Here is a 25,500-nt window from a genome sequence, read left to right on the forward strand (position 1 = left end):
AACTCAGCATAGCGCAGATTCAAACTCTCTCAAAAAGTCTCTCTTCCTTTCCTATTTTTTTCTCAAATTCTGGTCCATACAAAATCAATATTATAATTTCTACTCCTGTCATGTTCATTTGTACTTTTACAACCATATGAGGTCTACCCGAAAACACAGACATCATACCCTCCTTAACTTTGCACCTTTCAGGTACCTCAAACGCGGTCAACCTTCGTCCATCCCATTCCTTCACACATTGCCCTTTCACCTTTGACTCACTCAGGCAAAAACATCCAGCTCCTCCTTAAACAAATTAGTTAACATGCATATCCTCCTATTTGCACCAAAACCACGCACATTCAAAGCCTAAGAGGCAGGATTCTGTACAATTTCCGTTTTTTCAAGTAAATGCAGGGTACAAGGCTGCAATAAGTATATATATACATATACATATACATATACATATACATATATATATATATATATATATATATATATATATATATATATATATATATATATATATATATATAGATGATACTTATGCACATAATCCAAACTCTTATTTACGTATGCTTTACTGAAAGGTTGACTCTTGGCGTCCTATCCGTAAATATCGCCACTTTATTCTCTAGAATCTGCGTGCAATTTTCATCAGCACTATGGCAAGTCAAGGTCCCTCATTCCTCAATGCTCACAATACTTTTTGCCTTCGTTTGTGCCTTCATCGCCTCAGAAAAAAGCTTGAAGTATAAAGAAGTTTGCAGAAGTAGAGAGTAGCCTTTTAAGAGGTCAAACTTAGGAATTATTTGACATTTTACAAGTCTTTATTTCTTGTTCGACGATTTTGCTCGTTTGCATTCTGAAAATGTGAATAAGAGATATTATGCGTTCCATTTGACTTATGAACAATAGACTTAGCCTCATACTGTTGTACAGTCAAACAACGATTAAAGCATTCAAGATGAGTGCTCTAATACCTCCTACAGCAAGGCTATTCTTTGGAAGTGGTGTGTTTGCTAGTTGATGGAAGTGGTGTGTTTGCTAGTTGATTTCCAAAGTGTGCGTGTATGTGTGTTTGTATTTGCGTTTGTGTTGTGGGAAGTATCGGCAGAGATTTGGTCCAAGTTACTCTCCATAAAATTAATGTCAGTTTCGACAGATGCTTCTTTCATTTCCCGGTCTGACATATGTATACCGCTACCGTTTGGTGCAGTTGCTATTCATCTAAAATGACACCTTAAGGGGTTACTGCCAGCAGTGCACCTCACACAGTGCACTGTAGGCGTTATTTAAGGTTCTTTGCAGCGTTCTTTCTGCCCCTGGCTGCAACCCCTCTCATTCCTTTTACTATGCCTCCGCTCATATTCTCTTTCTTTGTTTAACAGTGCAACTGTGCGGCTTTCCTCTTGTTACACCTTTAAACCCCTCTTATTCTCAATATTCCTTTCAACTCTGAATAACCTCATAAGTCCCACTACTTTGCCTTTGGCCTAAAGTTTGTATTCCATTCCATTCCATTCCATCTGCACTGAAACATTACAACTAACTTTATTTTGTTAAAATGAGTTAAAATATAGCCTCATTAATATTCTGCTTTTATATCATTTCCTTATTATTAATACATAATGCAAATGACAGTCTCACGTCTGTCCCCTCTCATCTTATTGGCCATTACCAGAATTAATGACCATAAATAGCTCTGTAAATCGTTCTCTCCATGATCCCCGTCTCTATTAATCTTACTTCTGTAGCACTTTCCATACATACATACATACATACATACATACATACATACATACATACATACATACATACATACATATATATATATATATATATATATATATATATATATATATATATATATATATATATATATATATATATATATATATAATATATATATATATATATATATATATATATATATATATATATATACACAGTATATATACATACATATTCCTTTTATATATTATCGGCATTAGCCTTCTCTATTTTATGAAATTGAAATTTATTAGATAAAGCCGAAAAGACCCCGATTCGCAGTATTCTAAGAGGTATTGTGGATGATAGAAAAAAAAAAGGTGTGAAAACACTTAAAATTTTTACCATTAAGTGCTGAAAGTAATGAAATTCGACAAGAATCCAATTCCCAGCGCCTTCCACGATTAGAATTCATAGAATTCTCGGTCTTTTGTGCCAGGGTTACCCACTTGCATATTTCAGCTCATTATCAGCAGGAAAAGCCAACGTTTATGCCCAGTGCTATTTCACACTAACGAGGATTGTCCGTCTGAATTTTTGAACCAGAAAGTGACTCGTTATCTGGCAACTTTAAACAATTGTTTTTGTTTCCCATTCCTTGAACTTCTGCCATTGCTTGTGGGGTTTTAACTATTTCATTTCCCTGTTTTTAATAAGGATAGACTTTATTCCTATTCTCGCTGCTCTCTGTTTTTCTTTGTATTTTTAGCTACAGTTTTTAAGGCTTAAATTACTTCATCTCTTTGTATCAGCGTATTTTCTATTATTTTTTTCTGTTTTTTCTTTATAATCTTAATTACTTGCTAAAGCTTCAATCCCTTCATCACTTTGCATCTAGTCAGCGTATATTTATATTTTCAACTTCTCCAACACGCTCAGAGATTACATTTTTTATCACAGCCTTCTCTTTTCCGCTCAGTTTCGACGTGAAAAAAAAATCGACTACACTGGATGTCCAGTTCCAGTAAAGGAACAGTTGTCTCTTCTCACGCGAGGAAAGGGTGCCTAAAGGAATATACGCCTCTGCGATGAATATAACATTTATTTGAAACGTTTTCGGACAGTGAATAGTTTCAGGATATGTATTCCATCTCGAAAACTTTTAAACTTTTTTTTTTTAGCTTCCTTTCTAAAAGCCCAGTATTATGAGCCAGCAACAAGCAGACAAAAATGAGAATTAATTTAACTACCTTCAATCCATTTATTGCATCCACTACTGCCGCCGAAGATACTGATATCTGCTACGGTTCACTGATTTTTTCATGTGATGAAAGAAGCGACACGTACTCGACTTTCAGCCATCGATTATCTCTCTCTCTCTCTCTCTCTCTCTCTCTCTCTCTCTCTCTCTCCGGAGATTTGATTGAATCAAGCGCAGATGAGCAGCATTTTTTCTAAGTAAATCCCGCTAAATTTTTTCTCTCCATCCATGATGTTCTGGCCTTACATTCTCACCTAAGGCCTACCAGTTTTTTAGTTAACAGCAGATTTCTCTAAACTGACAGTTATACATGTTATGTACCATTACGTTTATACATACGTAATTGTTTTTAACTAGTATATGCTTGACATTAAAAGGAACGGACACACACACACACATGGGAAAGCCTAAATCTGTGCCTACCTGGACATGAAAATTTAGGAGGGATGACCTTACTGGACAGTTTTAATACAAAAGTAGGTAACAGAAAGATATGGCGCAGATGGGCATACTGAAGATGATGGAAACAGTCTTACGGAGGCTTCTGCTGGGAGTGTGCGGTTTCAAAAGGTGAGTATTCATGAGCATATATGGGGAACAGAAAGTGGTAAGGGAAAGAGTTTATTAGTGTGTTTTCAAGAACAAAGTAGAAGGAAGAAAAAGCTGATGGGTGTGAAGGTAACTGAAGGAATAACTGGAAATTTAAGGAAAAAAAAATAGGTTCTTTATGAAGAAGATGGTCCCGTAAGAGGCTACGAATGCAGTACAGGTAAATACAGTGAATATAGTGTACAGGGAAGAAATGAATAAAAACGGTCTAGAATTAAAGATATAACGGAATAAGGCGCTTATCGGGAACTTGCAGAATATAAGAATGGGCTAATTGGATCAACAGAAGGCTTTGTAGTTGCGGGCAAGCGAGAAGAAATAATAAATATAAAGCACTTGGTGAGCTAATGGCATGTCAGGTTTATTGAATAAGGAAAGGAGATTGTTTAAAGTGCAACTTTAGGACAGAAGGCGTGTTGTACTTGAGGGAAATAGAAAAGGGAAAATAGTCGATGAGCAAATGGATTTGGGAAAACAAGCAAATCTGAATGATGGAGGAGCTGGAAGACTGACTTTAAAATTTAGAATGATAATAGAAGGGATTGTTTGTCTGTGGAGGTCAGTTCAACGATGGAAAAAATGGAAAGGCACCAGGAGTTGAAGGTATTTACAAAAGAGATGCTTCGGCGTGGTAACAGTGTAATACAGAAGCTGAACAATTCTTAAAGTAACTCTGAATGAGTAAAAGCCTCCAGAGGAATGCGTTAGAGGAACAATTATTCCTCTTTTTAAGGGGAATGTACTACGGGTGATTATACAGATTATAGAAATATAACATGAGTTGTATACTGAAAGCGAAGCATGATAGGGACTTATAGGAAAGGAGCTGTGAAGTTTTTTCTCACAAAGCAGTTGCGTGAGATGTTTGAAAGCAAAGCAAAAAAACTCCGTGGGACATTCATCGACCTAAAGAATGATTATGATAGCAGTACTAAAGATTTGGTGTAGAGGGATGAGGATGTCTCGTTTAGATGGCTATCCATAAAGACCAATTAAACGTTTACGTAATAAGAGCAAAGTTTGTTTAAGAATACAACAATGTTGACGGCAGAGTGTAAGATACAGTATAAAAGTGAGGCATGGGACAAAAGTTTGTTATGTTTTAATGGTTGTTTAATAATTTGATAGATAGACAGGGTGGAGAGAGGTGTCTGAAAAGGACACGAGATGTAAGTGTAAGCCTATGGAATACAAACGGCTTCTTAATTTTGTAGTAAAGACTGAAATATTTAGCAGTGGTAGGAGCTGATGCGTAAGCTGAAGCCTGTTTGACTGGCCCGGGCAGTCATAAATTATTTTCGTTATCATGCATGACCTTGTGTGCTTTACGTGGAAAGATTTGATACCTGCGAGATGCATAACTATTCCTTCAATGCCTAGTTCTTCGTTGGGCGAGAGGGTTCCGTTCTCAGCTAGCACTCTGCTGGCCGCGAGTTCGAATCTCCGAGCGGCCAATGAAGAATAAGCGGAATTTATTTCTGGTGATAGAAATTCGTTTCTCGTTATAATGTGGTTCGGATTCCACAATAAGCTGTAGGTCCCGTTGCTAGGTAACCAGTTGGTTCTTAGCCACGTAAAATAAGTCTAATCCTTCGGGCCAGCCCTAGGAGAGCTGTTAATCAGCTCAGTAGTCTGGTTAAACTAAGGTATACTTAACTTTTCCTTCAATCCCTTATTCACATTAGATTTTCTATAGTCTGATCTACTCAGTCACTTTCACAAAACGAACGGCGTTCATTGAAAGGACTTCGTCTTCAAGCATTCAGACCCGTGGACAGTTACCGTAAAATTGGAAGAAATATAACCTTAATATTTTCCCTCTAGATACCTCAGAGTTCGATATGAAGATTTAGTCGATAAGCCAGTTGAGGAGTCCAAGAGAATCTTCGCCCTTCTGGGGATGACCTTCAGCAAGGGCGTCATGGAGTACCTCGAGAGCCATACTGGAACAGGTGAAAATCAAGAAAGGAGACCAGGGTGAGTAAGTTAGTGCAAAGCCGTGTGTTCTGCTTATTTTTGCTGTTGTTTTTGTTGTTGCTAGATTATACCTTGACATATAACAGTATCTTGCTCCTGTAGCAGCCCATAAATGAAAATGTGGATGTGGATTGGTTGAAGAGGCCTGTGGAGACATTTGTGTTACCCAGCCGACAGAACGCTAGAGCGCAAGTCGATGGATGTTGTTTACTCTGATCTCCTGAAGCTTTCTGATAATATCCTTATCAATATAGGCTCAAAACTGATGAGTGTTCTTCCAAACGGAGAAATAAAACAAAAATCAATCAAAAAGGGAAGAGGCACCTTGACGGAAATACACGGCGATTTTTTTTTAGTTCCTTTTGTATTTTAATATTTATACTAAGTATAATTAAAGTTATATTCTCTTTTGCTAAAACCAGAATATAAAAATAGTATTTCTTCGCTTTCACTCTTATATTATCTAGTTATTTTTTAAAATTTATTTTCACTATATTAGCTCTTATTTAACGTTGCCGAGTTTAATCTAAGGCGGAAGAAATGTTTCTATTAATGAAGAGGGACAAATTGAAGATATCCGTAGTCAAAGTAATCTTTTGTTTTATTTTTAAGTATATTTTAAAGAAAAAAAGTTGTAAAAGAAATAAGATCCAATTACAACTAACAATATATTCAAACACAATGTCTGGAAATATATTTCAAAACTGACTTAAAAAATCAGGTCCACATCCACCATTTTACTTTGAATAACAAAGCCTGTGCCCTGTCTCCCGCTAAGCATGGTATTTTGAATTGCAAATAATTTATATACATTATTCCACCTGTATTGTCCATTTAATAAGGATTTAATTTCTGTTATCTAAATGTATATAAGCGGCACCATAGTAAAAAAAAAAAAAGTTAAACCTTCACTAGATACGCTGCAAATAAATAGATGGACTGTCTGTCGCCTTATACATCAGGGGTGAATTGTCATCATTCTTATCACTCACCAACAAAGCGCAAATGCGTTTTATGAAAGATGAAGAGGTCCTTAAAGAAGAATTCTGAAAGGTTCTTGTCTCTCTTCACCAGGTATTTCAACACTTTCCGTAAATCGGACTTTCGGCACGATCTCTGGAAACAGAAGCTGGACAACAGAGAAATTGAATTTATTGAGAATATCTGCAGCAGTATTATGAAAGCCATAGGATACACAGCGCTTCCTCCAACATAAGCTATTATCATGTGCAAATTCCAAGAGGAAGAGGATTACCATGTCCACCGTGGAGAGTTATAACTTATTTTTAAAGATATGTTAATGGTAGCTCCTTGTACTACCCGCCATGATATGTTTAGCCTTCGATCAGAGATATATATATATATATATATATATATATATATATATATATATATATATATATATATATATATATATATATATATATATATATATATATATATATATATATATATATATATATATATATATATATATATATATATATATATATATATATATATAAAAGTTAAGTATACCTTAGTTTTACCAGACCACTGAGCTGATTGACAGCTCTCCTAGGGCTGGCCCGAAGGATTAGACATATTTTACGAGGCTAAGAACAAATTAGTTACGTAGCAACGGGACCTACAGCTTATTGTGGAATCCGAACCACATTACAGCGAGAAATGAATTTCTATCACCGGAAATAAATTCCTCTAATTCTTCATTAGACGGCTGGAGACTCGAACTCGGGCCTAGCGAGTGCTAGCCCGCAACTCTGTCGATTCGCCTAACGAAGAACTATATATATATGTATGTATGTATGTAGGCTATGTATATGTGTATATATATATATATATATATATATATATATATATATATATATATATATATATATATATATATATATATATACATATACACCAACAAACATTAAGCTACAAATGTTGTTTAATCTCAAATTCACACAACCTTGGAATAGCATAAACCGAAGGAGAATTCATAAGGCTTCGAGTCTCCCTGTAGTGAATCACCTTATCACTTACAGATTCCCCTTCGGCTCAAGTTATTCCGAGATTAAGTGAATTTGATATCAAATAACATTTGTAGCATAATGTCTGTGAATATTAAAAATGTTACGGTGTATGTGACTAAGTTAAGTATACCTTAGTTTAACCAGACCACTGAGCTGATTAAACAGCTCTCCTACAGCTGGTATATGTATATATATATATATATATATATATATATATATATATATATATATATATATATATATATATATATATATATATATAAATGTATATACACACGTATATATAAAGAGAAAGAATATCTTTCCTCAGCTAATGAACTACTCAAAAACAGTGCTTACTTTTTTAGGAACGACTGCATAATCTCGAGCATACCCTGTACACTCAATGCAACCTTTCTGTTATACATAAAAACACGTAATTTCCTTTGGGAATCTTTTGTCTTCTGTTGCAAACGGGTAGTAGCGTAATACTTTACGTAGCTTTTGTGGCTCCAATTGTAAATTTGTTTTTATTTAAAGCATACATCAAAGACATTGTGAAAACAATTTTGAAAAAAATGGTGTCCTACGTGGAACTTTCGTTAGACTGAGTAAAACATTTATTGAGGGAACTCTGAGGATGTGTTCAAGAAGGTGAGTATTTTCATGATTGCCTTACAACAGGTGGAGAGAGAGAGAGAGAGAGAGAGAGAGAGAGAGAGAGAGAGAGAGAGAGAGAGAGAGAGAGAGAGAGAATTTTCTTATGAAATTCCAGTTAATAAACATTACTTTTCATCACAGTAATGGGAAAATGCTCTGAGTATCTTTAATATGCAGATATAACACAATGCTCTGTAAGATTTATCTGTAATGTTAAATTTTCCCAAGAGTTTTTCTCCCAGAATATATGTAAATTATATGCGTATATATATATATATATATATATATATATATATATATATATATATATATATATATATATATATATATATATATATATATATATATATATATATATATATATATATATATCAGTTGTGTTCCACATAGGAAAATGAAGGATGCGAAAGGTTAAAATATGCCCAACAGTTTCGTCCTCCAATGGACGTCTTCTTGGAGCGTTTATGAAGGAAAGAACAAATGTTTACAATGTATGTAGCCAAGAAAGGCCTAAAATCGCAAACATACAAAATACTGTTACCAAACAGTATTTTGTATATTTTAGATCTTAGGTTTTTCTTGGCTACATACATTGTAAACACTTGTTCTTTCCTTCATAAACGCTCCAAGAAGACGTCCATTGGAGGACGCAACTGTTGGGCATATTCTAACCTTTTACCTCTTTCATTTTCCTAGGTGGAATACAACTAAATAATATATCTTCGTGTGTAAGAAGACTACCAGTATTATATATATATATATATATATATATATATATATATATATATATATATGTGTGTGTGTGTGTGTGTGTGTGTGTGTATATTTTATATATATATATATATATATATATATATATATATATATATATATATATATATATATATATATATATATATATATATATATATATATATATATATATATATATATACATATATAGTGAGGATTGAGAGGGGTTCTTTCAACCGGTAGACATCAGTAGGTTAGGGTGAAGACCGAATTAACCGTTTTTTGAAATATCTTAAAGATTATAAAATCATTAGTGAAACTACTTATACTTCATTATATAGTACAGGTGCCTCATATGGAGTGATGTATGGGCTACCTAAAATTCATAAAGAAGGCATACCAATGAGGCCCATCCTCACCTCTTATGCTACTTCTAATTATAAAATTGCTAAATTTCTGGTACCTCTCCTAGCTCCTTTAACTACGAATAACTATAGCTGTAAGAATTCAGAACATTTTAATGAAAAAATTTTACCCCATGATTCAGACTTATTTATGGTTAACATGGATGTGGAGTCTCTTTTTTACTAATGTTCCGGTAGAAGAAACCATAGACATTATTGTTAGCCGTGTTTTTACTGACCCAGATGCCACTTTTAATAATTTTAACCTCACGGATTTTAGAAAATTGCTCGAGCTCGCTGTACAGGACACAGCCTTGTTTTTAACGGTAAAGTCTACATTCAGGTGGATGGTATGGCGATGGGATCCCCTTTGGGTCCCACCTTTGCAAACATTTTTATATGCTCCCTGGAGGAGCGCATACTGGACAATTGTCCTTTGGCCTACCATCCCTTATTTTATAGTAGGTACTGTACGTGGATGATACCTTTTTGCTGTTCAGAGATAAAGATCAAGCTGACAAATTTCTTGATTATGCCAATAAAGTACATCCTAATATTAATTTTACTATTGAATATGAAAATGAAAATAAGCTGCCATTTTTAGATGTAACAGTTTTTAAATATAATGATCATTTTAACACCACTGTTTTTAGAAAGAAAACTTTTACCGGCCTGGGCTCAAATTTTTATAGTAACTGCTTTTATAATTTTAAACTAAACTCCATGTCTACGCTCTTTCATAGGGCTTTTAACATAACGTCTAATTGGAATCTTTTTCACAGTGAAATAACTTATCTCCACCAATATTTCACTGACAACTGCTTTCCATCCAAACTTTTTTATAAACACCTCAGCAAATTTTTAAACAATATCTTCCAAACTAAAATTAAAATACCTACCGTACCAAAATTACGATTATATGCAAGTGTCCCATTTATTCATGACCTAAATTTCTATCGTGAATTGAAGTTGGTAGTCGAGAAATTTTTACCTGCCATTGAATTAAAGCTAATACCCTGCAACCCAATGAGTATTAGATCTCTGTTTAAACATAAGGAGAAACTCGATCCACTAATGACCTCAGGAGTCGTATATTTATTTAATTGCCCTAGATGTAATCTTGGGAAGTACGTCGGCTCCACACGGAGGTTACTCAAAGTGAGATTGGACTCTCATCGAGGCGTTAGCCATAGAACAGGCGTCAAATTGACTAATCCTGAATTTTCATGTATACGAGAACATGCAAAGAAATGCAAATATGACATAAACTACAAAGATTTTAAAATTATAGGCCAAACTCTAACGAACAATATTTAGCAATCTGGAAACACTTTATTAAACAACTAGTTCCACAGTTAAACACCCAGTCTTCCTCAACACCTCTGTATCTCTCGTGAGTTTAAGTCGAAGCTGAACCCGGCCCGAATAGTCACTCGGTCTGTGCCTTCAGCACCTTATGGTAGTTACTCCTCCCTATCCTTTGTACTTTACTTTGATATTATTTGCATATATGTATAAATTTTTTATTTTTTTTTATTTCATTTTAGTCCGAGTTTTTATTTTAACTTTTAACTTCTATTTTTATAGCTTGAAAATGGGACTTTAGTCCTGAAACGTCATGACAACAATAAAGTACCTTGAAAAGGAATAATGGAATGATCCTTCACTAACCTATATATAATGTATATATAATGAAATTTATATATATATATATAATATATATATATATATATATATATATATATATATATATATATATGATGAATATATGTATATATACTGTAGGCTATATGACAACAATAATTTTCCTGTAATTATCAGTTACAAATAAACGAAATATAAAGGGTGCTAATGGTAACAATATATAACAAGTAAAAATTGCGCCGAAATTCCTTCGGCGCAATCGAGTTTTCTGTACAGCCGCAATAGCGTTTAATCAAGGCCAACGAAAATAGATCTATCTTTCGGTGGTCTCGGTATTATTTGCTGTATGAGCCGCGGCCCATGAAACTTAACCACCGCCCGGTGGTGGCCTTTCCTATATTTTTTCCAGAAACACGATTATAGCTAACTTTAACCTTAAATAAAATAAAAACTACTAAGCCTAGAGGGCGGCAATTTGGTATGTTTGATGACTGGAGGGTGGATGATCAAATACCAATTTGCAGCCCTCTAGCCTCAGTAGTTTTTAAGGTCTGAGGGCGGACAGAAAAAGTGCGGACGGACAGACAAAGGCGGCACAGTGTTTTTCTTTTACAGAAAACTAAAAATGAAATGGTGTTTATAACTTCAGAAATAGCAATGTGCCTCTAGCAAAGAAAAATGTCTGCAGAAACGTATAAAGTGCAGATTATAGGTATAAAGCGAAGCTGTCCTTTTCTGAAACCTCATTTGCAGTTTGCTCCACAATTAATGATTTCCTTTAATTAGTGGTGCTTCATCTAATGATTCTGTTTGCAGCGCCACTCTACAGTATTGTTGGTGCTCTTAGGACTGCAACAAATCCTGCCTGGAACGGTTATTGCAGGCAATAACGCTCTTACTACATTACTGGGCGTTAAATACTACGGCTATTATGACCATTGTTACGTCTTGCATACAAATTGTGTTACGCCCCTACTAAGTACTCCATTCTGTATTACGACCTTCTTTCTCTCCATCTTACCTTTTAAAATGATCTCAAACCGTTTGACTCGGAATGATTTTGTGTTTATTCACCGCTGTGGAAAGTATAAATATCATTTCTGAAACTGCCTTACACAGAATAGCTATTTACTTTAACCACCTACTAATTGGCTGAGCGGAGGTTTAGCAAAATTAAATTTCTGTAACGTCTGTTTTTCCATCTTTTTTGCCATCTACTCTCTCATTCACTTTGGCAGATGTTAAATATAATTCATTTGCACGTGAAAATACCTTCGAGAACCATCCAGACTGATCACGAAAAAGTGAAGAGATTCTTCGCTTTATCTCTGTCACCTAGTGTACTCTCGCTGGCTTTTATGTTTGTTAGGATAAACTGCGCTGTGCGATGAAGGAAGATTTTACTACTGTTACTGCTACCACTATTATTTTCGTTTAAAAGGAGTTTCTTATAGCACAGGTCAGTAGAAAGCTTTCACACAATAGAATGATCATAGGTTGAATATGATCATTCAATAGGATGATCATAGTTTGAATAGTTCTTCATTGGATGGGTCGATATCGTTCTCGGCTAGCAGTCTCCTGGGCCCGCGTTCGATTCTCCGGCTGGCCAATGAAGAATTAGAGGAATTTATTTCTGGTGATAGAAATTCATTTCTCGCTATAATGTGATTCGGATTCCACAATAAGCCCTAGGTCCCGTTGCTAGGTAACCAATTAATTCTAGCCACGTAAAATAAATCTAATCCTTCGGGCCAGCCCTAGGAGAGCTGTTAATCAGTTCAGTGGTCTGGTTAAACTAAGGTATACTTAACTTTGTTCATAGGTTGAATAAGAGCGAAAGAAGAAGAAATGTGCATGAAAAGATTCATGTGATTTCATTTCCACCATTCTTCATGAGTACCGTAGACCAAGAGATACATTTTTTACACAAATAATCTTTGTTTGTTTACTTCTACTTTTCTATTTTTTTATTTTAAGAATGGTAATCTTTCAGCATGTAGGAATAATTTAATAAGGTATCGTTCAGCATTCTAAACATGTGTAATAAGCTAAATTTAAGGAACTGTGTTGTTTCCCTTATTTGTAAATTTGTAGTTTATTTCAAGTTGTAGGAATCAAGTTTTTTTATTGTTATTAAGGTATTTAGACCTTTCAGTATCTAGTGATTGCTCCCTCTATAAGCTGGTAATAGTTTTTCGCTACCGGATCAAAGTGTCCCACGATGATGTTAAGGTACCGGTAGAGAAATTCATAAATTATTGTTGTTTATATAAACCATGTTGCTCTCTCCGTTCATTCTTGTAATAAAAACTAAAACTTGGCAATATTTTTTTTCACCTACCATTCTGGATTAGTTTAAGATAGGTGAACTGCATCCGAGGAAGACGGTATCAAGTTAATAAAATTCTCACCGGTTTGAGAGGTCTTGGCTTCACGTGATGAAAGAGGAACACAGTATGTAAGTTAGATCAGTTAAATATAATATTATATTTACGTAAATCTTAGCATTATTACGTAAATAGCATTATTACGTAAATATAATATATATTTACGTAATAATGCTGAGATTTACGTAAATATAATATAATATTTTATTTACGTAACAATGCTAAGATTTACGTAAATATAATATAATATATTTACGTAAATCTTAGCATTATTACATAAATATATTATATTATATTTACATAAATCTTAGCATCATTACGTAAATATGATATAATATATTTACGAAATAATGCTAAGATTTACAATGCAATTTTATATAATATTAATATTCCTTTGATTCTTTAACTATAATTGATTTATAATTGTTAGGGGCGCAATGCTTATAATGAAAACTGGAAGATTATAACCGTACAGCCTATGTCCTTAGGATATCACACTATCTCTCTATATCTGGGAATACCGCCCTCATTTCAGCTCGGTTCTCGCTTGTCAATAACATTTCTCACATCTCGATCTTCACATCTTAGCTGAGACTTCTCTTCTTCTACCACGTCAGACATCTAATCCAACGCTTAGGTGGAAGACCAAAACCCAAAGCCCTCCTTCAAACTGCCGACATCCCTGGGGGTTTGATCAAGGTAACTTCGCCAACCGGTAGACAGCTTAGGGCCTTTTCGCGTGTCTTCACTCTAAATCTACTTTGCTATTTATAAGATGAGCCGTCAACTGGCCCCTAGTTTCATTAGAAGCCGTGACCCTGCTGATGAGTAATAATGTACGAGTATTTTTTTTTCCATGGGGGTTTCTTGAAAGTATGGGTTTTCATTTTGCATGAAATAACGGATTTCAAAAATTATTCCATTTAAATGTATTACTCTATACATTAATTTATTTTGGACAGTGCTTTATATTTAGACACATAACGAGAAAGTAAAATTGAAGAAAATGCGTTTATATGAGAACACGGAATGGACCAAAGTGTAAAACGGAATACTAAATGAGATGAAACAACACCAGTGACTGTAAAAGGGTCGCATTTAATAATCTCGAGAAAAGAATGATAGTAAAATTATAAAAAAAAATAAGTAAAGAAAACAAAATGGTGTTTATAAAGCACGCGTTGGACATGGTGATGGTCAGTTTACAGTTTGACATAATAAATCAAACATATTTGAAATCAGAAAATATTTTCAATGATTTATGCTTCAGGAGAATAATATAGTTTACCATTGATGTTTTCCAATATGGGGTCAAACATAACGCAAGGGTAAGGTGCAACAGATAAATTATTTGGGTATCCATATATACCTGTTATTCAGAAATCAAAATTTTGATACATTTCTAACACGTAAACATATATATATATAATATATATATATATATATATATATATATATATATATATATATATATATATATATATATATATATATATATTTAAGTGAATTCTTATCACCTATTCAAAGGAGTCTGCCATGAATGGTTGCCGTTATGGACTTAGTGCGTATAAGCAATTAAATAAAATCAAGAGAACTTAGGAACATTATGAAAGGACTAACACACGAGAAATCATCAAAACTATTTCAAACCATTATACTGCTGATTTCATTGTCAGTTTAGTTTCCTGTAATAAATATGTATGGACGTCCAACTAACCTATTTAATCTTTTATACCATACTTTAATTCTTATGTCTGGCCCATATTGGTAAAACATTGAAGGTAAACCATAATATATTACCTTCCCAGTGTATAAATCACTGCAGATATTTTTCGATGTCAAACATCCTTTATTTCATGCGTCTGATTGTAGAACTTGCAAGTCCCAGTAAATTAACAAGGATGAACAATAAATCCGCTCATGAAACGCGAACCTAAAGAAAATAATAATAAATAAAGTACCAAAGGACAGGAGGAAAAACTAAGGCTATAGGATAATCTGATACGGCAGAAGGAACAGATCCTCCCGTGGAAAAGAAAGTTGTCAAAATCTGTGAAAGCAAATGACTGTCCAACTGGGTGAAAAGAGGAAAAGAAGTAAATGAACTGGTCAGTCTACGATCCACTAAACGTGACAATACCATCAGTTGAAAGACTGTGTCCGATGGCTACTGTAATATTATCTGAGAAATAAAGGGCTATTGTGACTGCTCAGAACAATGGCTGGAATTGTACGTTTGGAAGAGAATGAGGGAAGTCATCCACAAAATGGATGGGCAGTTCCAATGACGGTACAAATTCTTTTGGCTCGAGTCTGTTAAGAAGGGACAAATCAATTAGAATCCTTATATAATTTACATAGTTAGGACTCTTTCATGAATATATCTATTGTGTTATTTGTGTGACATGAATGTATATGAAATACATACACTCACTCGCATTCAAACACACACGCACACTTACACACACAGGCTTGGGGATTTCTACTGAAAATTTCTGAGAAGATACAGATACACAGTATATTTATCTGTAATACCACGAATAAATCTTGCTAAATGTCTCTGTAGCTTCTGTGGGGTTTATCAAACGGTTTTAAGGATACATTTCTTAACATTTTTAGTACTTTATATTATTAATATATATTAAGAAATAACTATCATCGACTCTAGGTTTGCGCAGAATATACCTATGGATGATAAAAAATAAGCACGAATTATGACCTTCAAATGTATATATTTACCGATTACGAATAAATTCTTAGTAAAAAAACTTGTATTTTCTTTACTTATGCAGCATACGAGGAAATTCTAATCAGAACTTGTTTAACTTAATACCCCAAATTAAAGGAGTTTTGGACTGTTGGACACCAGATCAGAATTATTCTCATAAATATCACTAACTATCGTGTAAGTTGTGATAATGAATTTATTAAAGCTCATAGTTCTGCTGTACTGTAATCTTCAAAAAACATCATACAGCTGCTGCCTAAGATTTTTCAAGTCACAGCAGAAAACTAATGATGAATTGGTTTTATGACTTTATTCTGGAAATAAACTGCAGTGCAGAGTTTGATAATTTTTAACTGACTGAGCAAGTGATTGCTAATTTCTTTTGCATCAACGCATTACCCAAAGTGCTTGCAAAGACATTTGATTACAGCTATATGTCAATCGCTGAATTTAATTTGCACGAGTTCTACTGTGAAGCCCGCCCACGTTCCATGACTCAAATATGAACTGAAATGATTAGCAAGGGTTGTCCAGTAGTGGAGATCAAAAGGCCCCATACACTGAACGATTGTATGAACGACTGTCGTTATCGACACACACACACGCACTGTTCAGACAGTATGAACGATCTCCGCACAGGTTTCAGTCTGAACAAAGGTTTTGTTTCGGGAAGACATGGCATCATCTCTAGAAGAGACGTGCGCGATAGCGTTAGGAGCTGTTGCTGCCGCCTACGTTGTGGCAGAATTAGAAAAGCCTAAAAGAAAGAAAAGGAAATGGGTGAAACAGTGGTTGACTAAGAGAAATGAACGTTCTCACAATGCTTTGCTTAAGGAACTTGCTCTAGAACCAGGAGACTGGTTTAATTATTTAAGTATGGACGAAGAAACTTACTTAAAATTATTATCTTTATTGTCTCCTACCATCGAAAAGAAAGATACGCCTATGCATAAATCTATTACACCTCATGAAAGACTACTGGCTATACTGAGGTACCTCGCCACTGGTCGCCCCTATAGTGCAGCAGATTGCTGTAAAAATCGTTCAGATAGTGAAACAAGCATGAAATTTGGCACAAACATTCCTAAGACTACGCTCTCATAGAAAAGGGCGCTGGCCACCTGAAAATCCAAGATGGCGGCTATTTTTCAAAATGGCCGCCATCTATGTTGAGATTCACTGGTTTGGGAGCATCTATTGGATGGAATATGCCAGTTTTTTTTTTTTTTTTAAACCTCGACTTTTAGGTTATAAAAATGTTCCATACCACACATTTTATTGAAAACCCTTACTAAATGAATTGTAACCAAGATGGCGTACAAAAATGGTTGCCATAAAAGTTTTTTTTCTATCCACAGCGCTAGCAGACATAGAGACCAACTGTTTTTATTTAATGGTATATTCATGTGATCAGACAGTTTAACTAATATGCTATTTTCAACTGAAATAGTAATGGTATGGTCACATACAACATTGTGTCTAAGACTGTAACCATAAAAAGAAAAGAAGAGAAATACGGACTAAACGCAACCAATCTATGTATAGGTCTCTCAACCTACACCTTTGAAAAAATTCGAGGATAAGAAGGTAGGCATAGCATGACACGTTGGATGCTCAAGCTAGATTATCTACTGAAGAGAGGGCAATATTTATCTAGACTTCACATTTGCAAGTGCACAGAGCTGTGCAGGGAAGACCCAGCTTGTAGCACTTGCACCTTTCCCGACAGCCTGCTTTGCATCCACATTTGGTAAGCTGTTGGCAACTCTTGGCTAAGGGCGAGTTGGTTGTCCAGAGGACTTGCCATGCTTCACCAGACTTTTGCCATCCCCACTCAGCAGGGTTCTCTGGCTGTGGCTGACACTGGGTGGCCTGCCCCCACACACAACCAGCCTGGCACGCAGCACGCTGGTGTGTTGGAGGAGAGCTCCCTGGTTGGTGGAATGGCCTCATATGCCCTTTGTTTTCTGGCAAACATATCAAGTCTAGCCTCATCCACAGTGCCAGCAGTGCTGGATCTTTCATACATAAGTATGACAAACCTCTCCAGGACCTTCAGGTCACTCTCTTCCACTCTGAGAGGGTAGTGACTCAGTTTGGAGAACACAGTGGAGGCCTCTGGAAAGATGTTCCATGTCTGCCAGGCGGTCTTCTTGCCCTTGCTCCGGAAGGCTGACACTGTATCACAGCCTGTGAACGCATGGAAGAAGAGCATGCCATTCACCTTCTCCTGGCCCAGAGAGTTGCACAGGTCATGCACAGCAATCCAGCGCAGGCTCTGGCCTTGGCCAAATGCCACCCATAGCTTCTCTAGCCCTAGATTGTGGAGAGTGGAGAAAGCACTGACTGCAACGACAAGAACATCTGTGTCATTTGCTTTAACCGTGATGGTCTTGGCTCCATGTTCTGTGGCATATTTGGCATGGAGAAAGATGCGGGTGTCAGCTTCCTCATGAGAGCACTTTTCCAGTCCCTGAAGACTAGCCTCATGAGTGCTGAGGACAGCAGACCCTTTCGTGGCAATGACAACATTTGTGGCAGACATCTGGGCAACTTTGTCTGCCAGGAACTGGAACAACTCTGTCTTGTTGGCATCGTGTCTTAGGAAATTGCGCCAGTTGGATGGAATTGTGTTCTTGTCTGTCACCTTGCGCCTTCCTCCTGACCACGTTGGAGCCTGGTCTCAGCTTTGAGGCTGGATGTATTGTATACATCAAATACAAGATGTGATGATGTGTACTTGCTGCTATAGGATTGTATCACAGGCAAGAAGTCGCAAAGTGCATAGCCCTCAAAGGTCTTTCCTTTCTTTGGTGGCAAGGCATGGACCAAAGCTGATCCATCTACAATGAGGACATCAGTCTTTGGTTCTTTGTCTTCTAGTGTAACATGACTCTCCAGGACCGAGGTCAGCTGAGACTTCTGACATGTGTACAGCCTACCACCCTCACTAAGGGAAGCTGGGAATGTTTGATTCTCGTGCTGGAAGAATTCCTGCAGATCACATTCACGGCTCTGACAGGATATAAATAGCTTTGAGAAAAGCTGGCAATCCTCCTTCAGAAGTTTCTGCTTTGACTGTTCTACAGGAGCAGCTTCTTGCCTGAAGAAGTCAGTTCTGTTCTTCTTTATCGGCTCATGGAAGGAGACTGCATTGTTTGCCAAAGAGTCTGAAAACTTCTGAAATTTAGTGCGGCCTCTGTCAAGGTGTGTCTGTAGAAGTTCTGCTGAGCTGGGGTGGGCAATGTCTTTGTTGTCAATGGAATACAGATCCTGGCTCTCTTCCTGAAAAGGACTTCCCAAGTGTTGCAAAGCCAATGACAGCTTGCTGACTCTCTCCAAGAATGTCTTCTGCGCATGAGGTGTTTGTTCATGGTGTGTTGTCTGCTCATTAGACTCCTTACTTTGAACCTCTGTTTCGTATGCAGACACCAAGCGGATGATCTCTGGGCCAGCCACCATCCATCTTCTGAGTGCTGACGGATCTTCAGTCAGCCCAATGGCTCCGCCATCAGCCTTTATAAAGGCATTGGTCTGCTCATGAGCTTGGTCAAGAGCCATTGCTGAGAACTGGCGACTGGTCTTGTGCACAACAAAGTTGCCAGCCTTGAACTCCTTGTGCAACTCTGGGTGTGAACTCTCTAGGGTAAGCATGTCCCTGAGGTGAATAGGCAGCCAACGAGCATAGTTTGTATTATTGTTGGAAAAGAAGTAGGGTATCAGCTCATGCAATGCCTGGCAGTAGAGGACAAAATTGGCCTCACGGAAGGACCTGATCAGTAGGAATATCACAAGTTCCATAGACAACACCATGTGCCAGAAGTGGAACTGTGGACTCTGCTGTCTTCGAAGGTCACACCACTCCTCAAACTCTAATGCCTGCTCATTGTTGTTTGCTTTCTCAGCACAGTAGTCAGTGTATGCTGTCCTCAGAAGTTTGTACAAACTAGAGGCTGTAACCTGGTGCATCTGCCGTGTCCTGGTTACACTTGCAGCTGACAGGAAGGATTCTGCAGTTCCAGATGAAGCAACTCCTGCCTCCACCAGAGCTCCTGTCCAACCACTGCCATGAAGAAGAGTACCAAGAGATGTCATTGCTGCCATCTCAATGTGCAGACCACCAAACATTACCAGATACTTGTCTTCGCCATACTGATCAGGCCACTGCCACTGCACCTGCTTTGCTACGGCATAGATTGGCTGATCAGCTGTGATTATGGGTATCTGGCCAGGGTTCAGAAAATCAGTGACATCCTGCACTTTCTGCATCACGTGTTTGATCGTAGCAACAGAATGAGCCTGATCACGCAGGAGAGGAAGCAATGAAGTTATGGTTACTTCAAATTCTGGGCTTCTCTTCATTGAAGCGTGATGAGCTGACCACGTCAGATTCACTGCATCATCTATTTCCTGGGTGACTATGACCTTGTCTAGCCACTGATACTCCAGTGCAAGCTGTGGCCCCAAGATATCTGTGGGTGGCTTTGGTATTGCAGTGTTTGGTGGCACAGGGTTCTTTGTTTGAAAGGAAGCTGGTGAGATGTTTGTGAATGTGTCCGGCAATTCAGGCACCGACCTCACTTTCTCAGGTGCAAACTTTAGTTGCTGTCTTTCCTGTCCAGTGTTCTCCTTGGTGGGGTGCTGAAATATGGAGATGCTAGTTCCATGGAAGGAGGTAGTGGCAGTAGTTGCAGATGGGTTGTGGTCGATGTTGTCCATCACTGCAGTGGTGAACAACCCTTTTCGCAGTACTGGGGGACAGATCACACCCTCCTCCACATATTTGCTAACTGTGGCATCTCCTAACTGTGCAGAGACCTCCAGTACTCTGTCATAAGAGATACTGAGGCCATACTGATGTAGCATTTCAACCAGGTTTCTCTTCCTGGTTTTGGCATAGACTGAGAGTCCCATGTAGACTGGGAATGGTGTTTCTCTGTCTTTGGAGTGTCTATGAGTTGTTGCTCCTCTTTGTATCGGGAGTAGCAGTTGAACTGCATGAGGTGTGCAATGGCCTGGTCTGACTTTGATGCTCCAAATCGTAACTGTGACTTGATGTCAGCCCCATGCTCAACCATCCCTACAAACTGGAGCAGGAGAGGAGGCACAGAATTTCGTACACAAGCCTCAGAAAATGTGCCATCAAACCGTGACTGATGATCAAGTATAGACTTTGAGAATATTTGCTGCTTTAGCAATGATAACTGCCTCTGAAAGATCAGATGATTGAGCAAGTGCTTTTCCCACATCCTTTTGAAATGCACGTAATACATCTCTGCCAGATTTATGAGCCTCAAGTTCTGGAATTTCTGCCAGAAGTTTGTCTTTGAGTCTCGTGGAATTTACACTTGGTGACTCTACACCTAATTGTTCCAGACGTTGTTGGTAGAGGTGGCAAATATCTGCCAGCCGAAATGTGACTGGATCATCTGAACAAAGGTTGTTTTCAACAATGTATGTCATCAGTTCTGACAGAACTAGTGGATACACATCTGATTCTGACTCAGTGCTACCTTGGTCTTTCTCAAGGCTCCTCAGGTAGGACCTTTTTCTGTTGTAGAGGGCACAAAGACAGGCATGGTGATACTTAAACTCCTGTGCAATGACATCTCCACCAGTCAACTTAGCAAGGAGCTTGCCATCACTAAGTATCTCTGCACATTCACGCAATTTCAAGTCAAGGCCCTTAGTACTAGCCTGTCTGAGATCAGATGCAGGTGCCACTTTCTCACAGAAAATGCAAACTTCATTGTCATGACTGGTTCGGCGCAGTTTTGCACGACTAGTCTCAGTGTTGCTGGTCTGGTCATTGGATTGTCGCTTTCTTGCACGGTCCAGTTTAGTGTTGTTAAACAACAAGCGACAGTTCACATGGTATTTTGCTGCATTTTTCCTGAGAGTGGCCTCTATGCCATCACCTTCATCCAGCCTTGCTGGATCCATTATCAGTGGCATTTCATTAATTTCACTGAACATGGGAATGTTCCTTGCCAGCATTGTGTACCCATCATGGTCTAGGACATGATGACTTGGAGGTGATGTCAAGTGCTCACCTCTTTTGTCCTTCTGACAAAGACAACACAAACTCCAGTTTGTTTTTCTACTGCTCAATATTGGATTGGCATCACATTCTGCCATGATTTCACTTTTGATTAAGGCCGAGGGGTTATCCTTTTACCACCTTAAACAAAGCACACATTCCTGTATGGGATTCAACTAGGTTCGGTCTCCCTACACCTAGCCCGATCATTCATCCAGTGCCATTTAAGTCCCGTGTGATCTGTACACCATCCGGGTAAGTACATGAACCATCATGTACAGCCCCCATACCCTTGGCTCGGCTCTCCCGCGCTGGCACATCCTGTCTATTCAGGTGCGGCTATCTAACTATAGCTGGTCTGGGGCTGTTAGAAAGCATTTGGGACACTAAACTAAACTATACTACAACTACTAGTCTAAGACTACAGGATTAGTAAAGCTGGATTAGCCGGCACTGAACCCCATGCTGAGTTACACAGCAGTGATGTCACCAGTGTGCCCTGGTTGTGTGCAGACATACACTCTTTTACATTTATTAATTTTCCTTCAAAATTGATGAGTTATTCGAAAGAGATGGCCTCATTAGGATCTAAAACCACAGAAACCAAGATCCATGCTTAAAACGATAATTGTTGAACGGGCATTATTTCTCATTATAATTATTGTTTCTACCTTTTCTTGGCAGCCATATAGCCCCCCCATATTTAAAGGTAAACTGTACTGGGAAGCTACAGAAACATAATATTCACAAGAAATAGTATGGAAGAGCTTTACCATATTGCTAGAAGCAAATACATGCCATTCTAGTGAAAAATTAGCCAAAAATCTGTCGATACTGGCCGCCATCTTGGAATTTGGCCGCCATATTAAATGTTTTGCGTGTGGCCAGCGCCCTTTCTGATAGAGGGAACTTTAAAGAGCACTTGTGCAAAATTTCATGCTTGTTTCACTATCTGAACGATTCTTATGAAATATGCAATTATCTGCTGCACTACTATGAGGACTTGAAGTTACGACGTTTGTATCTGCACAGTCTCTTGGCAAAATAATTCCCGGGACTTGCAAAGCCATTATGGAAATTTTACAATCAGATTATATGAAGGTGAGTCTATATTATCTAAATACAGTGCAGTTCGCCAAATGATTACTCTCAAATAAGCCTACTTTTCAATTAATAGGAACTTTGAGTGTCAAAGTTAATTGAAAAAGACCTATGTAAACTAGGTCCATTAAACGAGGTATTTTAGTTATTATTTGTACAAATTATTATTACTGAACAAATCTCACTGAGAACACTGAATGGAATTGTAATGGTTTGGCGAAATGTATAGCTTATGAAAATACGAATGAATTGGGTAATTTAGGCCCTTTCTCACAGGTCAATGTAAATCATATCGTTTAAAAAAAAATTATTAATACTATTATATAAGCTGAATATGAATTAAATAACTTACACCAAAAAATTTCATCAAAACGTGAAAACCTGAAGGCTTTTTCAAAAAAATAACAGTGTAGTTTTGTTAACGTCATATTGAGTTCTAATTAACTAAGAAAATAATACAAAACTAACATAAAAAAAGGTTTCAATCGATTGATTTAAAAATTTGTCTTGAACTTATAAATTAAATACAAAACAATTACGGCTTCCCTGCAAAACAAATAATAAATAAATATAACGAAACTACTATAAAATAATGTTTCAGTAAATCCATCAAAAAATAGGTCTAAGGAATAATTTCATCATCTAATCTGAATTTATTGTCTGAGCAACAATTGTACCAAGGTCAGTAACTGTAAAATCTTTATAAGAATTTGGTGTTGTACTATTCTTAAGTTCATTTATACCCATTTGCAGATCCGAGCCGCCAATGAAGAATTAGGGGAATTTATTTCTGGTGATAGAAATTCATTTCTCGTCATAATGTGGTTCGGATCCCACAATAAGCTGTAGGTCCCGTTGCTAGGTAACCAGTTGGTTCCTGGCCACGTAAAAATAAGTCTAATCCTTCGGGCCAGCCCTAGGAGAGCTGTTAACCAGCTCAGTGGTCTGGTTAAACTAAGATATACTTAACCCATTTGCAGAGGCTGATAAGTGGGAATTTCCACATGACACTGAGGTACTTCTTTATGTAATTTGGTATTTTCTGTCAGTGTACCCATATTTATAAGCTTTTTTGCTATCAATTGAGTTTTATTAGAAGAGAGTTTTCTCAGCTTCACAGCAATATTTTTCCCTACAATGTCGAATTCATTTTCTCTACATTGTGCTACTCGCGCGCCTATCAAATCTAACATAATAGGCTATCAGCTTTATGGATTAGCGATGGAGATTTCCCGATTTTCTTTGGTATTGGAGACCGACTCCTGAAGCTGCAAGATGTACCTGGCCTTGAATTAGATTCTTGGTCAGAACTGAAGTCAATTGGTGACATCCCATTACCATCCAAGTCATCTGTATCCTGTTGAAAAATAAATAATGTTCAGTAAAGAAAACAAACCTAACTCCTCTCTCTCTCTCTCTCTCTCTCTCTCTCTCTCTCTCTCTCTCTCTCTCTCTCTATCTATATATATATATATATATATATATATATATATATATATATATATATATATATATATATATATATATATATATATATATATATATATATATATATATATATATATATATACATACATACATACATATACATTATATATATATATATATATATATATATATATATACAGTATATAAAATGATTGGAAGATATACATTTTTATAAAATCATTTCGACAGGGAAAGAAACATTGGGTTGAACGGACATGCCTCCCCGTCCTTTCCCGCCACGAACGGGGAAAATGACAATCAGAGGTGCTGGCGTCACCCACCCCATCCCAACTGTCATCTGCCTTTGCATCTTATGTTCTTTTTTAATAACTATACAAAATAATCCCTTCAATGCAAATACTTAAATTTTTCCATTTTAAAACATTAATGTGTATCTCTTTTTAGTTTCCAGTTACTGAAGAAGAATTGAGGAAGATTGCTGATGAATTTGAAGAAAACTGTAATTTTCCCAACTGTTTAGGCTCGGTTGACGTGAAACATGTTGCCATTGTGCCACCAGCAAACAATTATAAAGGATTTCATAGCTTAGTATGCATGGCTGTAGTCAATAGCAAATATGAATTTCTAATGTACGATTTTGGAATTAACGGGCGAGTACCAGATGGGGGTGTATTACAGAACACAATATTTTTTCAAAAACTGAAAGATAACCATTTGAATATTCCTGCCCCAAGAGCCCCAGTAAACTATCCCACTGCTCTCCCGTTCGTGTTCGTTGGAGATGAAGCTTTCCCTCTTCGAAAAGACTCCTTGAGA

At 36.9% G+C, this 25,500-nt stretch overlaps 1 protein-coding gene across 1 annotated transcript in view; it reads left to right on the forward strand.

The window, feature by feature from the left end:
• The window catches only part of LOC136826503 (carbohydrate sulfotransferase 1-like), a 235,066-nt gene extending 228,209 nt beyond the window's left edge, over positions 1–6,857 (forward strand). The window contains exons 5-6 of the mRNA XM_067083693.1: positions 5,387–5,539; positions 6,614–6,857. Of these exons, the coding sequence (XP_066939794.1) occupies positions 5,387–5,539; positions 6,614–6,755 (295 nt within the window). The 3' untranslated portion in view covers positions 6,756–6,857. The remainder of the gene's footprint in view (positions 1–5,386; positions 5,540–6,613) is intronic.
• The last annotated feature ends 18,643 nt before the right edge of the window (positions 6,858–25,500 follow it).

Source organism: Macrobrachium rosenbergii, chromosome 41 (assembly GCF_040412425.1).
Source record: "Macrobrachium rosenbergii isolate ZJJX-2024 chromosome 41, ASM4041242v1, whole genome shotgun sequence".
NCBI classification, from domain to species: domain Eukaryota; kingdom Metazoa; phylum Arthropoda; class Malacostraca; order Decapoda; family Palaemonidae; genus Macrobrachium; species Macrobrachium rosenbergii.